A 17,293-nucleotide genomic window follows, 5' to 3' on the forward strand; every position below is an offset into this window, starting at 1 on the left:
ATAGAAACACGGGAGGGTTGTGGGGCTGGAGGAGGTTACAGAGATAGGGAGGGGTGATTAAATACTACAGCCTGGGCCTTCCGCTATTGGTCATCCAATAATTGATCTCCCATAAGCAGCATGACAAACCAGACTCGGAGGGAGGGAGGGACAGAGAGAGGTAGCAATGAGATCGAGTTGGGTGTCTTAGTGTTGATGCGGAGTTTGATGTGTTTTCAGATGATGCCACTTAGAGAAATATGAGAGGATCAGGGATAGGTCACTGGGGAACATCAGACATGAACAATGCAGGAGCAGGAAGGGAGGCCACTGCAAGTGACAACTGGTGAGATAATGTTCCATAAGACTATAAGCCATAGGAGCAGAATTAGGCCACTTAGCCCATGGAGTCTGCTCCGCCATTCAATCATGGCTGATATTTTTCTCATCCCCAGTCTCCTGCCTTTTCCCCCATAACCCCTAATCCCCTTATTAATCAAGAACCTATCTATCTCTGTCTTAAAGACACTCAATGACCTGGCCTCCACAGCCTTCTGAGGCAAAGAGCTCCACAGATTCACCACTCTCTGGCTGAAGAAATTCCTCCTCATCTCTGTTTTAAAGGATCGTCCCTTCAGTCGGAGGTTGTGCCCTCTGGTTCTAGTTTTTCCTGCCAGTGGAAACATCCTCTCCATGTCCACTCTATCCAGGCCTTGCAGTATCCTGTAAGTTTCAATAAGATCCCCCCCTCATCCTTCTAAACTCCAACGAGTAAAGACCCAGAGTCCTCAAACGTTCCTCATACGACAAGCTCTTTATTCCAGGGATCATTCTTGTGAACCTCCTCTGGACCCTTTCCAAGGCCAGCACCTCCTTCCTTAGATATGGGGCCCAAAGCTGCTCACAATACTCCAAATGGAGTCTAACCAGAGCCTTATACAGTCTCAGAAGTACATCCCTGCTCTTGTATTCTAGCCTTCTCGACATGAATGCTAACATTGCATTTGCCTTCCTAACTGCTGACTGAACCTGCACGTTAACCTTAAGAGAATCCTGAACAAAGACTCACAAGTCCCTTTGTGTTTCTGATTTCCTAAGCATTTCCCCATCTAGAAAATAGTCTATGCCTCCATTCCTTCTTCCAAAGCACATAACCTCACACACCTGTGTCTGCGTGGGTTTCCTCCGGGTGCTCCGGTTTCCTCCCACAGTCCAAAGATGTGCGGGTTAGGTGGATTGGCCACACTAAAATTGCCCCTTAGTGTCCTGAGATGCGTAGGTTAGAGGGATTAGTGGGTAGATATGTAGGGATATGGGGGTAGGGCCTGGGTGGGATTGTGGTCGGTGCAGACTCAATGGGCCTAATGGCCTCTTTCTGCACTGTAGGGTTTCTATGATTCTAAGTATCTCAGACAGCAGAATTATTTATTTACTTATTAATGTCACAAATAGGCCTACACTAACACCGCAATGAAGTCACTGTGAAAATTCCCTAGTCGCCTCACTCTGGCGCCTGTTCGGGTACACTGAGGGAGAATTTAGCATGACCAATGCACCTAACCAGCATGTCTTTCTGTCTGTGGGAGGAAACTGGAACACCCGGAGGAAATCCACACAGACACGGGGAGAACGTGCAGACTCCGCACAGACAGTGACCCAAGCCGTGAATCAAACCCGGGTCTCTGGCAGTGCTAACCCTTGTGCCACCGTGCCGCCCCTTACACCACCCTACAAGGAACAGAAAAAAACCCTTGAGTTATAACTGTCCAACCCATGTACATAATGTTTAATTATCATTTAGGACTGAATAAATTAGTTATTGATGATTGTACTGGGGAGGGGCGGATGTGATGATTGTTCCTTTAAGGGCAACACAGTAGAGTAAGGGTCACATTTGATTTGATTTGATTTATTATTGTCACATGTATTAACATACAGTGAAAAGTATTGTTTCTTGCGCGCTATACAGACAAAACGTACCGTTCATAGAGAAGGAAACAAGAGAGTGCAGAATGTAGTGTTACAGTCATAGCTAGAGTGTAGAGAAAAATCAACTTAATGCAAGGTAAGTTCATTCAAAAGTCTGACAGCAGCAGGGAAGAAGCTGATCTTGAGTTGGTTGGTATGTGACCTTTTGTATCTTTTTCCTGACGGAAGAAGATGGAAGAGAGAATGTCCAGGGTGTGTGGGTACCTTAATTATGCTGGCTGCTTTGCCGAGGCAGCGGGAAATGTAGACAGAGTCAATGGATGGGAGGCTGGTTTGCGTAATGGATTGGGCTACATTCACGACCTTTTGTAGTTCCTTGCGGTCTTGGGCAGAGCAGGAGCCATACCAAGCTGTGATACCAACCAGAAAGAATGCTTTCTATGGTGCATCTGTAAAAGTTGGTGAGAATTGTAGCTGACATGCCAAATTTCCTTAGTCTTCTGAGAAAGTAGAGACATTGGTGGGCTTTCTTAACTATGGTGTTGGCATGGGGGAACCAGGGTAGGTTGTTGGTGATCTGGACACCTAAAAACTTGAAGCTCTCGACCCTTTCTACTTCGTCCCTGTTGATGTGGACAGAATGTGGAGATGCCGGCGTTGGACTGGGGTAAACACAGTAAGAAGTCAAACAACACCAGGTTAAAGTCCAACAGGTTTATTTGGTAGCAAAAGACACTAGCTTTCGGAACAGGCTGTTCCTTTGTCAGGTGGGTGGGAGTTCTGATCACAAACAGGGCACAAAGACACAAACTCAATTTACATGAATAATGATTGGAATGTGAGTCTTTACAGCTAATCAAGTCTTAAAGGTACAGACAATGTGAGTGGAGGGAGCATTAAGCACAGGTTAAAGAGATGTGTATTGTCTCCAGACAGGACAGCTAGTGAGATTTTGCACATCCAGGCAGGTTGTGGTGGTTACAGATAGTGAGACATGAACCCAATATCCCGGTTGAGGCCGTCCTCATGTGTGCGGAACCTGGCTATCAGTCTCTGCTCAGCGACTACAGTTTGCCTACCGCCACAACAGGCCCACAGCAGACGCCATGTCTGCTGTGGGCCTGTTGTGGCGGTAGGCAAACTGTAGTGGGTCCAGGAGGCTGTGCATGGCCTGTGCAACCAATTACAACTCAGAGTGTGGAATTGTCCCATGATGAGAAAAGCACTCTTGGGCAAAGAGAGATTTTGGGAGCAAGATGTAGCCCTGAGGCTGCTGTACATTCTTATTAATAAATACCTTTATTGTTCACTAATGAAGTCTGTGAAAGTGCATCTTTACACGGGGATTGCCTTTGCATTGTAAGATGATCCTGGTACAATGAGCAGTTTCGACAGGACAGCAGAACCCGCTAGTGCTGTAAGTGTAATTAGTAACAGCAGACTGCGGTAATTGCTTTTTGGAAACTAGAATAAAGATACTACAGATAAGCACTGCTCGTACAATAATACCTCCAAGCAAATGAGCTTCAGTAACAGATTTGGCTAATTGCTTGTTTTCAGGGAAAGTAAATGAAAGAAATAATCCACTTGGCGGTTTTTAAATTCTGGAACGTGTGCACCACTGACAGTCCAGCATTTACTGTCTATCCTTAGTTGCTGTGGAGAAGGTGGTGCTTTGCTTCAAAATTTCACACTTTCTCACCCCTTTGCTAATGATGATCAGCCTGTTGAACTGGGTCACAAGAGACCCTTTCCAGGGCCGACAGCTCCCAGAGTGGGGCTTGATCCCGGAATGTCTGGCTCAGAGGCAGGGGGGAGGCAGTAGCGCAGTGTTATTGTCAGCTGGCTAGTAATCCAGGGACCCGGGTTCAAATCCCACCAGGGCATGTGGTGAAATTTGAATTCAATAAAAAAAATCTGCACTAAAAAGTCGAATGATGACCATGCAGTCATTATCGATTGTCGTAAAAACCCATCTGGGTCACTAATTCCCTTTAGGGAAAGAAATCTGTCGTCCTTACTTGGTCTGGCCAGCATGTGACTCCAGAGCCACAGCAATGTGGTTGACTCTTAAATGAACCTCTGAAATGAAGGGCAGTTAAAGATGGGCAATAAATGTTGACCCAGTCAGCGACACTCACATCCCGTAAATGAATAAAAATTACCTGCTGAGGTTCAAAACTTTGTCCGCAAGGTGGTGGTGAGCATCCATCTAGAATCACCACAATCCCTGAGGTGTAGGTACACCCACAGTGCTGGTAGGAGGGAGTTCCAGGCCTTTGATCCAGTGACACTGAAGGAATGGCGAAATTATTCCGAGTCAAGAGGGTGAGTAACTTGGAGGGGGACCTGCAGGTGTTCCCAGGGACCTGCTTCCCTTGTCGTCTTGATGGAAGAGGTCACAGATCTGGAAGGTGGTATTGAAGGGGCCTTGGTAAGTTGCTGCAGTGAATCTTCAAGATGGTGCACACTGCTGCCACTGTGCGATGGTGGTGAAAGCTGCAATCTTTAGATGTTGTGAAATTAAAGCTTTTATCTGTAAGAGTGAGTTGTGGGGGAATAATAGATAATATAGATTATGCAGCACCGGGTGGGCATCACTGTTAATAGACCTCCCATGGCATTGCTCATAACACTACTGAGCTTCAATAAGAACTGGGTTGATGTGTTATGTGAATGTTGAATTCTTTGCTTTTGGAGGCCATTTTGTTAAAAACGTCGCCCTGAGGTGAGTGAACCATCTGGTTCACTAATGTCCTTTAGGGAAGGAAATCTGCCACCCTTACCTGGTCTGGCCTACATGTGACTGATGGACTTGTTACGTCCCTCTGAAATGGCCCCGCAAACCACCCAGATGTTGGTGGCTCACCTACTAATGGGTAATTAAGGACAGGTGTTAAATACTGACCTTGCCTCTTGCTCCCAGTTTTCTATGGATTTGATTCCTGCCCCTGCACAGGTACTCACAGCCTCTTCACGAAGAAATCGCTCTCCACAAGCGCTTGAAACACAGGAATATTGTCCAATACTTGGGATCGGTTAGTCAGGACGGGTACATTAAAATCTTCATGGAGGAGGTCCCAGGAGGTGAGTCCCCTCTTTCTCAAAGAATCATTTTGTGAAACTATGCACGAGTAATTTGTGGCTTGACGTGTGATAAGAGCTTGGGAGAAACCATACAACCCAAAGCTCTCCACTGCCAGGGTGTTCCTGGTTTCGTGTCTGGGTCTGTTGTAGACTAATTGCTAACTGTGGTTAGTCAACAACTCCATTATTGTTGTACCAAGTGACCACCAGAATGGTCAACGGTGAACTTGATCAACCTTTGAAATTTATCATCCAGAAATTCCAATATTCCTTAAAGTGTGAGTGTCCTTCCCGACCCTGGAGGTTTGCTCCTCTGATGGCTTTGTGATAAAGCTGTTGTATTGTGATGACACAAATAAATAATCGCTCCTGACAGCAGTCAAGAAGACACTTTGTGTTTGATCTGAGCACTGAAGATTGCACCAACCTTTTCAGCATTGTATTCATTATTAAAGCCCGAGAATAATTGGTAGTAACCTTGTGTGTGCACCTGTGCGTGCGTGAGTCAATTTTCATCTGTATGTGTGCCCATGTGTGAGTAATGATCCATGAGAGTAATTTTACATATGTGTTTGTGTCTGTGCATGTCTGTGTCTGAATAATTTTCCATGTCTATGTGTGTGTGTTTGTGTGTATTAATGTGTGTCTGAGTAATATTCCACGTGTGTGTGTTTGTGTGTATGCGTGTAGGTCTGAGTAATTTTGTGTACATGTGTGTCACGCATACTTTATAAAGGGTGTATGTATGTTTACTTAAAAAAAGGAAAGATTAGTTTATTTCACTGTATTGCTCTGGATGTTACCCAGGGAAAGATGAAATAGAGCTAACACACAAAGATTACTTACAAATGAAGTTAAAATGAAGATACAATACCTATAAATGCAAGTCAAGATTAGTCCATATTTGGTGCAGCCCTGGTATGTTTTGAAGTTGAGGTGTTGTGTTGCCTGAAGTGAAGATCACAAAGTTGTCTCTGTGGCTGCAATGGCTTCCACTGTCAAATTGCCAGAGATTACTTTCACAAGTAGAAACAGAATCGGGGTCGGGGGGGCGGGAGGAGGGGAGAGTGGAGTTTCTTCTGTTTATTTTCAAGGAACTGCAGTGGGGCCCTTTCTTTAGCCTGGTTGATCACAGCAGTTCGATGACTGTGCTTGCTGGACCCTCTCTCCCGGGGTTGAAGCTCTTATCTGCTTCTCTGAAGACGTTTAGATTCCTGTCCTTTTTGATACTTTTTGCAGGAACTAAGATGACTGTTGTTATCATGTGACCTGTGCAAAATGCAAAGTCATTTCTCAGATAAGACATCATCACTTTAAATGGCCCTTCTCCCACCTGTGGTTCTCAACGTGTGTCTTGGCCAAGACAGAATGTACAGTCTTACAATGAGGCATTAACAAAATGTTGTTATTTCTTTGACAAGATTCTCTTTTATCCTCTGAGAAAGGAGAGCCAGCCTGAAATCTACAATTCTGTCTGGTATTTTAGAACCATTTTGAAACTGTCTTTAAATTCAGTACAAGGCTTTTTTTAAAGATTGAAACCTTTCGCAGAGGTTTACTGAAAATGTGACCATAACTGCACAGGTTAATAATGAGAGTAATTTTACATGTGTGTCTGTGTAATTGTGTCCATTTGTCTGGAATCTATGTAGTTATCCGCATGTGTGTGTGAGTGTGAGTGCAAATGGAGGGACATATATATGTGTGTGTGTGTGTGTGCACGTGTGTGTGGGCATGTTTATGTGCGTGTGTGTGGGGAGACATATCTATGAATGTGTGTGTATGGATATGTATGTGTGTATGTGTATATCTGTGTATGCATGTGTGTGTACATGTCGATACATACATTTATGATTGTTCCAGAAATATCTCGCTCGGTTAGAGTCATTCTCCGAAGTGCAGCATTGTGTACACACTCTCAGTGGCCTTTCTGTTGCTGCATTCTGTTGCCTTTCTCTTCAGTTAGTAGGAATGATGAAATGATAGTGTGTGTGTCACTTTGTAACCAGGAAGCCTGTCGGCTCTGCTGTGCTCAAAGTGGGGCCCACTCAAAGACAACGAAGCCACGATCATTTTCTACACACGACAGATCCTGGAAGGCCTGAAATACTTGCATGAGAATCAAATTGTGCACAGGGACATTAAGGTAAAGGGACAATGTACAGGGATATTACGGTAATGGGATAGCGCATAGGGATATTACGGTAATGGGACATTGATTGTCGGAAAAACCCATCTGGTTCACTAATGTCCTTTAGGGAAATCTGCCATCCTTACCTGGTCTGGCCTACATGTGACTCCAGAGCCACAGCAATATGGTTGACTCTCACTGTCTTAACTTTCCTCTGACTGGCCTTGCAATCCACTCAGTTGTGGCAATTAGGAATGGGCAACAAATGTTGGGCTTGCCAGCGACACCCACATCCCATGAAGGAATATTAAAATAGAACTTGTTAATGTGCGCTGAGCAGAAATGGCACAGAGCCCAGTCTGCTGGACATCACAACAGTAATAATATGCCGTCAATGTATAATCCTTGGTTAAAGGTTTGGAGGGGAGATGAGGAGAGATGTTTATTTACTGAGAGAATTGTTGGGTTCTGGAACATTCTACCTGAAAAGTTGGTGGAAGCCAATTCCATCAATAATTTTAAGAAAGATTTGGGACAGATTATGGATTTACAGAGTTATGGAGATACGCAAGGATGTGGGATTCGGCGAGTCTGTTCTTTTGAAGGGACTGCACATGCTCCTCTGGTGGAATGGCCTTCCTTTGTACTGTGGGCTTCTGGGATTCTGTGTGAAAGGTCACCTCAGTCAGATTGAGGGAGGCATTGAGAATATAAAGGAATGTGTAAATAACAAAATATTTCCCTGATGCACTGCTGCTGCTCCAGCCCATTTCCAATCCATCTTCGCCGTCCTCCTCCCTCATCGCAAACATGACAGGGTTCCCCCCTTCCCCTTCTGTCCACCATTTACCCCATCAGCCTTAACCTTCACATCACCTTCCACTGCGCAAAGTGCGATCTCACCCATGGTTAACCACTCTCTGTGTGATCTGTCCCTTCACCAACTCCCCACACCCTTGCCCTGGCTGCTTGCTGTGCAGCTGCAGAAGATGCATCATGGGCTCCTCACATCCATGGACCCCAGTGTCCAATCCTCCAAACACTCTACCTGTGTGAAACGCCAGGTCCTGTGGTACAGACTGCTCCTGATGTTCACAGTGTGGTGGATCCAACAATGGAGAGACCAAACCTTAATCGGTGTCAGGCAGAATGGTATTCGATAACCTATTGGGGAGTCACTTATCAGGGAATGGGCTGCAATACGGATGGAAAGGTTTATGAAGACTGGATGGGGGAGGAGGGGGGGTGATGCTGGCAGTGTGGCGAGGAGGGTTTGATAAAATGTCAGTTGTGTTCAGTGCCGTGTTCTCTCTTGTGCCATCATTCCCAGCAGTGTAAGATTCTCGTTTTCTATTTATTCTTCACCAAAATGTTGTCTGTCTTCAAAGGGAGACAATGTCTTGATAAACACGTACAGCGGGGTGCTGAAAATCTCTGACTTTGGAACATCCAAGAGACTCGCGGGAATCAATCCCTGTACAGAAACATTCACAGGTGTGTGTCTGGGGATGGGGTAGAGAGCAGAGAGTGACTGTCAGTCTCCAGGGCACTGGAGTCAGGGTTTGTGGGATTAAGGGTCAGGATTTATGGGGTTAAGGATCAGGGTTTGTGGGGTTAAGGGTTAGGGTTTGTGGGGTTAAGGATCAGGGTTTGTGGGGTTAAGGGTTAGGGTTTGTGGGGTTAAGGATCAGGATTTGTGGGGGTCAGGGTTTGTGGGGGTCAGGGTTTGTGTGGTTAAGGGTCAGTGTTTGTGGGATTAAGGGTCAGGGATTGCTGTCCGTGGGGTTGAGTCTTGTGGTCAGTGTTAGCGGTTTGTTGTTGGTGGGGTTGAGGTTCAGGGTCAGGGTTTGTGGGGTTGAGGGTCAGTGTTTGTGGGGTTAAGGGTCAGGATTTGTGGGGTTCAGGATCAGGGTTTGTGGGGTTCAGGGTCAGGAATTGTGGGGTTCAGGGTCAGGGTTTGTGGGGTTAAGGGTCAGTGTTTGTGGGGTTCAAGGTCAGGAATTGTGGGGTTCAGGGTCAGGGTTTGTGGGGTTCAAGGTCAGGGTTTGTGGGGTTCAGGGTCAGGGTTTGTGGGGTTCAGGGTCAGTGTTTGTGGGGTTCAAGGTCAGGAATTGTGGGGTTCAGGGTCAGGGTTTGTGGGGTTCAGGATCAGTGTTTGTGGGGTTCAAGGTCAGGGTTTGTGGGGTTCAGGGTCAGGGTTTGTGGGGTTCAGGGTCAGGGTTTGTGGGGTTCAGGGTCAGGGTTTGTGGGGTTCAAGGTCAGGGTTTGTGGGGTTCAGGGTCAGGGTTTGTGGGGTTAAGGGTCAGGGTTTGTGGGGTTAAGGGTCAGTATTTGTGGGGTTCAGGGTCAGTATCTGTGGGGTCAAGGGTCAGGGTTTGCTGTTCGCAGGGTTGAGGTTTGCGGTCAGTGTTGGCGGGTTGCTGTCGATGGGGTTGAGGGTCGGTGTTTGTGGGGTTGAGGTTTGGGTGAGTGTTGCGATTGGCTCTGTGTCAGTGTTTCTGTCCTCCTCAGGAACCCTCCAGTACATGGCCCCTGAGATTATTGATAAAGGACCACGAGGTTATGGGAAACCTGCCGATATCTGGTCACTGGCTTGCACTGTCATTGAGATGGCCACAGGAAAACCACCCTTCTTTGAATTGGGAGAGCCGCAGGCCGCTATGTTTAAGGTAATGATGCTGACCATGTGTATATTTTTAGTCTGTATATGGTTAATTGTAGAGCAGATGTGGGAAAGGAGAAAGGTTTGGATATCTGGAGAAACACCAACTAGTGACTCATTCCAGCTGCGTCTACAGCTCTGCGATCTGGAATTGTCCCTGGCTGCAACATCATCTTTATTTCCCTGAACTTCTTTATTCTTTATATATGGGCATTAATGGCAAGGATGTCTTTTTATATTGCTGACCGTTACTGAGATGAACTTTTAATTCCAGATTTATTAATTGAGTTTAAACTCCAGCAGCTGCCACGGTGGGATTTGAACCCATGTCCCTCAGATGGATAGCCTTGGCCTCTCGATTATGACTCCAGTGATATTACCACTACGCCACCATCCCACCGTTACGTCTGACTGATGCTTACTCTTCAGGCTTGCCAGGGAAGGGAGCACTCAAATGGGCTTCCAATGGATCTCTACTCCAATTCTTTCGGGGAAGAAAGGAGAAAGATGTCAGTGGGAGGGAGGGGACTGATGTCCTTAATGGCAAATTGCAGCCAGGATAATTTCTTTTTAAACCCTGTTTAAAATATATTAATCGTGTTCGCAATTAACCGCAATGTTAGTTTTCAGAAATAAAAACAGAAAATGCTGGAAAATCTCAGCAAGTCTAACAGTATCTGTGGTGAGAGAAACAAAGTTAATGTTTTGAGTCTGTATAACTCTTCTTATTTTTTAGCATCCGCAGTATTTTACTTTGCTGTTATTTTTCAGACAAGGTTTCTCACCGACTGCATTCATGGCACCAGTTTCTTTAAAGTAAAGTTTATTAGTGTCACAAGAAAGGCTGACATTAACACTGCAGTGAAGTTACTGTGAAATTCCCCTGGTCGCCACACTCTGGCGTCTGTTCAGGGCAATGCAGCCTAACCAGCACGTCTTTCGGACTGTGGGAGGAAACCGGAGCACCCGGAGGAAACCCACGCAGACACGGGGAGAACATGCAAACTCCACACAGACAGTGACCCAAGCCGGGAATCAAACCCGGGTCCCTGGCGCTGTGAGGCAGCAGTGCTAACCACTGCGCCACCGTGTTTCCCTTGCTGAACTATGGAACACAAGGGGAGCAGAGTGGACTCCCCTCTTTTGTGTACGAGTGTGAGGACTCTTTGTGTTCACTCACCCTGTGTTAGTGGCAGGATGTGATAGGGAACCCAGAGCTACCATTTCTAGCATTCACAGCACACTATCCAGTACAGCAGCTTCAAGGTGATAATCGCTAGTGTTCTAGTTAAAGTTCTTCCCTTTCACAGTTCATGGTGCGTGCTTTCCCACATTGTGTTTGATTCCCTGTTTGTTTGCCTGCAGGTCGGAATGTTTAAAATCCACCCGGAAATCCCAGAGTCCATGTCGCTGGAGGCGAAGGCCTTCCTTCTGCACGGCTTTGAACCCAATCCCGACAAGCGGGCCACTGCCGCGGAGCTCCTGAAAGACCCCTTCCTGAGCCGGAAGAAAGCGAAAGCCTCCCTGAAACCAGGTATGGGAATGAGCGGGACTGGGAACAGGACAGGGCGGCAGGGGAATGAGGCTGAATGGGATGGGTGACAGCAGGTTGCAGTGGGAAGAGGACTGAGTGGGATCAGAAAACAAGAGGCAGCATGGTGGCACAGCGCCAGCGATCCGGGTTCAATTCCTGGCTTGGGTCACTGTCTGTGTGGAGTTTGCATGTTCCTTTGTGTTCGGCCTGTGTTACTGGCAGGATATACAACAGGGGGACCCAGAGCTACCATTTCTACTATTCACAGCCAACTGTCCAATACAGCAACTTCATGGTGATAGTTGATAGTGTAATAGTTAGAGTTCTTGCGTGCTTTCCCATGTAGTGTTTGATTGCCTGCACGTTCTCCCTGTGTCTGCGTGGATTTCCTCCGGGTGCTCCGGTTTCCTCCCACAGTCCAAAGATGTGCGGATTAGGTGGATTGGCCATGCAAAATTGACCCTTGGTATCAGAGGGATTAGCAGGGTAAATACGTGGGATTATGGCGATAGGGCCTGGGTGGGATTGTGGTCGGTGCAGACTCGATGGGCCAAATGCCCTCCTCCTGCACTGTAGGGGTTCTATGATTCCACTTAATGGGAGGCAGTGGAATGGATTGGAATGAGGGGGAGGGAAATGTGTGGAGATTGGAATGGGAAGCAGGGAAATAGGGATGAATGGGACAGATGGAAATTGGATTTAATGGGGAAAAAGAAGCAAAGTGAATGAAACAACGCGTGCAACAGGAATGGACCAGAATGCAGTGGGACTGAACTGAAATGGGAAACCGGGAATGAAGCTATTTGGGAATAAGCTGGAGAGGAAATGTATAGAAATGGAAGAAAGGGAGTAGCAGGGAATGAAGCAATCGCGACTGAAGGGGTGCTGGGTGCAGGAGAGTGGGTCTGAATGGAAATAGAACAGAGTGGAATCAAATCAAATCAAATTAAAGAAATGGGACTGGCCGGGAAAGGGAAGAGGACAAAACGAGGGCAGAATGGAACGAAATGGGAAGTACCCCCTGCTTAAAAAAAAGAGTCCTTCGGGGATGAGGCAGAGTGAACAATAGAACATAGAACAGTACAGCACAGAACAGGCCCTTCGGCCCACGATGTTGTGCCGAGCTTTATCTGAAACCAAGATCAAGCTATCCCACTCCCTATCATCCTGGTGTGCTCCATGTGCCTATCCAATAACCGCTTAAATGTTTCTAAAGTGTCTGACTCCACTATCACTGCAGGCAGTCCATTCCACACCCCAACCACTCTCTGCGTAAAGAACCTACCTCTGATATCCTTCCTATATCTCCCACCATGAACCCTATAGTTATGCCCCCTTGTAATAGCTCCATCCACCCAAGGAAATAGTCTTTGAACGTTCACTCTATCTATCCCCTTCATCATTTTATAAACCTTTATTAAGTCTCCCCTCAGCCTCCTCCGCTCCAGAGAGAACAGCCCTAGCTCCCTCAACCTTTCCTCATAAGACCTACCCTCCAAACCAGGCAGCATCCTGGTAAATCTCCTCTGCACTCTTTCCAGCGCTTCCACATCCTTCTTATAGTGAGGTGACCAGAACTGCACACTATATTTACAATATTTACAGATTTAGTCTATCCGGGGCTTGCTCTGCCGCTGCGATCTCCGTAGTGCCGGCTCCGATGTGGTTTCAGGTCGCGGTGTCGTTTCGAGCGCCGGAACGTTGCTGTCATCCGTAGTCTCGTCCGCCCGTCGGGTGCGTGGTGACGACTCCTGGGGCTCATTATCTAGATTCCCTTTAAAGCTACCTCTGCTGTTCAATCCTCCACCATAATATCTTGTCGTTCTTGATCTTGCCCCGTTGCGTATTGTTGAACATGAAGGCAACAGATCGTTGGTCCGTGAGTAGGGTGAACCGTTTACCAGCTAAATAGTGGCGCCAGTGCCGGACAGCTTCCACTATGGCTTGGGCTTCCTTTTCGACAGAGGAGTGTCGAGTTTCAGGGCCTTGGAGGGTTCGTGAAAAGAAGGCCACGGGTCTGCCCGCCTGGTTAAGGGTGGTGGCTAGGGCGAAGTCAGACGCATCGCTCTCCACCTGGAATGGGATGGATTCGTCTATAGCGTGCATCGTGGCCTTCGCGATGTCAGCTTTGATGCGGTCGAAGGCCAGACGGGCCTCCGCTGTCAAGGGAAAAAGGGTGGATTTTATAAGCGGACGGGCTTTATCCGCATAGTTGGGGACCCACTGTGCATAGTACGAGAAGAAACCCAGGCATCTTCTCAGTGCTTTGAGGCTAGTGGGGAGGTGAAGTTCCAGGAGGGGACGTATACGGTCATGATGGGGGCCGATGACCCCATTCTCCACTACGTACCCGAGGATGGCGAGGTGGTGCGTACTGAATACGCACTTCTCCTTATTGTAAGTCAGGTTAAGGAGACTAGCCGTGTGCAGGAATCTGTGGAGATTGGCATCGTGGTCCTGCTGGTCATGGCCGCAGATGGTGACGTTATCCAGGTACGGGAAGGTGGCCCGCAGCCCGTTCTGGTCTACCATTCGGTCCATTTCGCGCTGGAAGACCGAGACCCCATTGGTGACACCAAAAGGGACCCTAAGGAAGTGGTAAAGGCGGCCATCTGCCTCGAACGCCGTATATTAGCGGTCCTTTGGGCGGATAGGGAGCTGGTGGTATGCCGACTTCAAGTCAATGGTGGAGAACACCCGATATTGTGCAATCTGATTGACCATATCAGATATGCGGGGAAGGGGATACACGTCCAGCTGCGTGTATTGGTTAATGGTCTGACTGTAGTCAATGACCATTCTGTGTTTCTCCCCGGACTTAACGACTACCACTTGTGCTCTCCAGGGGCTGGTACTTGCTTCGATGATCCCTTCCCTGAGGAGCCGCTGGACTTCGGACCTGATAAAGGCCCTGTCTCCAGCACTATACCGCCTGCTCTTGGTGGCGATGGGCTTGCAGTCAGGAGTGAGATTCGCAAACAAGGAGGGAGGGGCGATCTTAAGGGTCGAGAGACTGCAGGTGGTGCGTGGTGGGCAATTTAGACGCTGCTGATTGCAGACGGAGAGCGAGGGAAACGACCCATTATACTGTATAGTGACACTCTTCACATGGGTCATGAAATCTAGCCCCAGGAGTACGGAAGCGCAGAGGTGTGGCAGCACGAGGAGCCTGAAGTTATCGTATACTGTGCCCCGCACCTTCAGGGTCACCACGCAGCAGCCAAGGACATTTACAGTGCGGGACTGCGATGCCATGGAGATCGTTTGCTTGACGGGCCGCACGGAAAAGGCGTATCAGCGCACCGTATCAGGGTGAATGAAGCTCTCCGTACTCCCGCTGTCAAACAAACAATGCTCCCTGTGCCCGTTTACCTCAATGTCCATCATGGACTTGGTGAGACGATGAGGCTTAGACTGGTCCAGGGTAACCGACGCCACCGCTGAATCCTGCAGATAGCCTTAGGGGGCTGATGAGGTAGGAGATGGCGGCCCCTGCTGGTCACTCGCAGCCGAAGTCATCCAAGATGGCGGCCCCCACGGGTCGCCAGCGGCTGATGACGTCATCCAAGATGGCGGCCCCTGCGGGTCACACGTGGCCGGAGTCGTCCAAGATGGCGGCCCCCGCGGGTCGCACACGGCCGGGGTCGTCCAAGATGGCGGCCCCCGCAGGTCGCACATGGCCGGGGTCGTCCAAGATGGTGGCCCCCGCGGGTCACACGCGACACTCGTGGATTTGGAGGTAGACTTATGGCAGACTTTGGCGTAGTGCCCCTTCTTCCCACACACGGAGCAGAATGACTCCAGCGCCGGGCAGCGTTGTCGGGGGTGCTTACCCAGGCCGCAGAAGTAGCATTTCGGGCCTCCAGAGGCTGCTGCAGTGGTCAGGGCACCGGTGAGGCGTGGGGCGGCGTAGGTCTGTGGTCCTCCTGGTAGCGACGGCTGCGGTGTCCACGATGCACCACGTGGTCAGGTGAGTAGGCTTCGAGGTATTGGGAGGTCACCTCTAAGGATTCGGCCAGTTCTACCGTTTTCTTTAAGTCCAGCGCACCCTGTTCCAGCAGCCGTTGTCGGATATAAGTAGTTCTGATGCTGGTGACAAAGGTATCCCTGATTAAGTCCTCTGTATATTGGGTGGCAGTCACAGTCTTACAGTTGCAGTTCCGGGCAAGCAGTCGCAACGCGCCCAGGAACTGGTCAACCGATTCACCTGGCTGCCGTCTGCGCATAGCGAGGAGGTGTCTCGCGTAGACTTCATTCGGCCGTTTATTATACTGGCCCTTTAAAAGTTCGATAGCGGCTGTGTAATCTTCCACGTCTCGGATTGTAGAATATACTGCGTCGCTTACCCGGCCGCGGAGCACATGTAGTTTGTCAGCATCTGTACTGACGGCAGCGGAGGCTTCGATGTAATCCTCGAAGCATTGCAGCCAGTGGTCAAACGTGTTTGACGCTCCAGCAGTGTGCGGGTCCAGATTCAGTCTGTCGGGTTTCAGTAGCAGCTCCATTTAAAAAAAAACTTGCTAATAAAATTGATGCACTATCAATCGAGTTAAGACTAGTTGTGAGCAAGACAAATAGGCTTTTATTAGCAAGAACTTGGAGCCATCCCCTGTCGGAGATCTGGTCTGTACTGAAGGCAAGGGGGAGGAGCCACCGCCTTTATACCCAGACCAGGGGGAGGAGTCTTGGGCGGAACCGACAGGGATGTGCCACATATACAGGTAATCATAAATACTAACTCACAGTGGTTAACCGCCACAGATAACAGATAACAGTGGTGTACCACATGTACTGCCCATTCTTAAGCCTCAGGCTAGGAATACTGTGGCGAGTAACTCACCTCCTGACTCCCTAAAGCCTGTCCACCATCTACAATGTACAAATCAGGAGTGTGATGGAATACTCCCCACTTGCCTGGATGGGTGTGGCTCCAACAACACTCAAGAAGCTTGACACCATCCAGGACAAATCAGCCCGCTTGATTGGCACCACATCTACAAACATTAAATCTCGCCACCACGGACGCTCAGTAGCAGCAGTGTGTACTATCTACAAGATGCACTGCAGTAATTCACCAAAGATCCTTAGACAGCACCTTTCAAACCCACAACCACTTCCATCTAGAAGGACAAGGGCAGCAGATAAATGGGAACACCTGTAAGTTCCCCTCCAAGCCACTCACCATCCTGACTTGGAAGTATGAGTGGGAGTTCTATTCACCTGACAAAGAGGCAGCACTCCGAAAGCTAGTGGCTTTTGCAACCAAATAAACCTGTTGGACTTTAACCTGGTGTTGTGAGACTTCTTACTGTGTTTACCCCAGTCCAACGCCGGCATCTCCAAATCATAATAAATGCTGGCCAGCCAGCGATGCCCATGTCCCACAAATGAATAAAAATAAAGCTTCTCCAGAGAGCTCGAGAAAGGTAAATTATCTCATTCGGCGAAATGTCTGTTGGGGCAGAGGTTGTCCTCTTGGCATTTCACGAACAGTGGCTAAGACCCAATGTCGCTCTGTCACGGCCAGTGTCTGGAGGTAGAGCAAAGCTCTGTGCTCTGTTGTTTGATGCACCCACACAGGCCCAGGCCTGTACCCTCCTCAGTTAACAAACCCACCTCAGCCAAAGTAGGAAAGGTCACAGTCTCCAGTCAGCCTTTAAGCTGGGAAATCCATTCCGCTGCCCATTGATACTACATACTTACACTAACACAGTGTACCTGTGACAAGGTAGAAGCCTCTACACGTGTTGGAGATGTCGGGCGAAATTTTATGGCCTCGCTCATCCCAAAACCGTAAAATCCCACCCGAGGTCAACGGATCTTCCAATGCTCCATCCCTCGCCCACTCCGATTCCTGTGGCGGGCGGGCCGGTAAAATTCTGGCTATTGATGTAAGCGATTAAATCTTACAAAACATACAAGAGGGAGAGTTTTAATTTACACACACAAAGTTCCACTACAAGACTCTCCT

General features: G+C 48.3%; 1 protein-coding gene across 4 annotated transcripts in view; it reads left to right on the forward strand.

Moving 5' to 3' along the window:
• The window catches only part of LOC144509221 (mitogen-activated protein kinase kinase kinase 5-like), a 186,962-nt gene that overhangs the window by 122,781 nt on the left and 46,888 nt on the right, over positions 1 to 17,293 (forward strand). For all 4 annotated transcript variants that reach the window (XM_078237733.1, XM_078237734.1, XM_078237735.1 and 1 more), the window contains 5 exons: positions 4,868 to 4,995; positions 7,005 to 7,141; positions 8,515 to 8,620; positions 9,638 to 9,795; positions 11,154 to 11,322. In XM_078237733.1, the coding sequence (XP_078093859.1) occupies positions 4,868 to 4,995; positions 7,005 to 7,141; positions 8,515 to 8,620; positions 9,638 to 9,795; positions 11,154 to 11,322 (698 nt within the window). The remainder of the gene's footprint in view (positions 1 to 4,867; positions 4,996 to 7,004; positions 7,142 to 8,514; positions 8,621 to 9,637; positions 9,796 to 11,153; positions 11,323 to 17,293) is intronic.

The sequence above is a fragment of the Mustelus asterias genome, chromosome 21 (genome assembly GCF_964213995.1).
Source record: "Mustelus asterias chromosome 21, sMusAst1.hap1.1, whole genome shotgun sequence".
Taxonomy (NCBI): domain Eukaryota; kingdom Metazoa; phylum Chordata; class Chondrichthyes; order Carcharhiniformes; family Triakidae; genus Mustelus; species Mustelus asterias.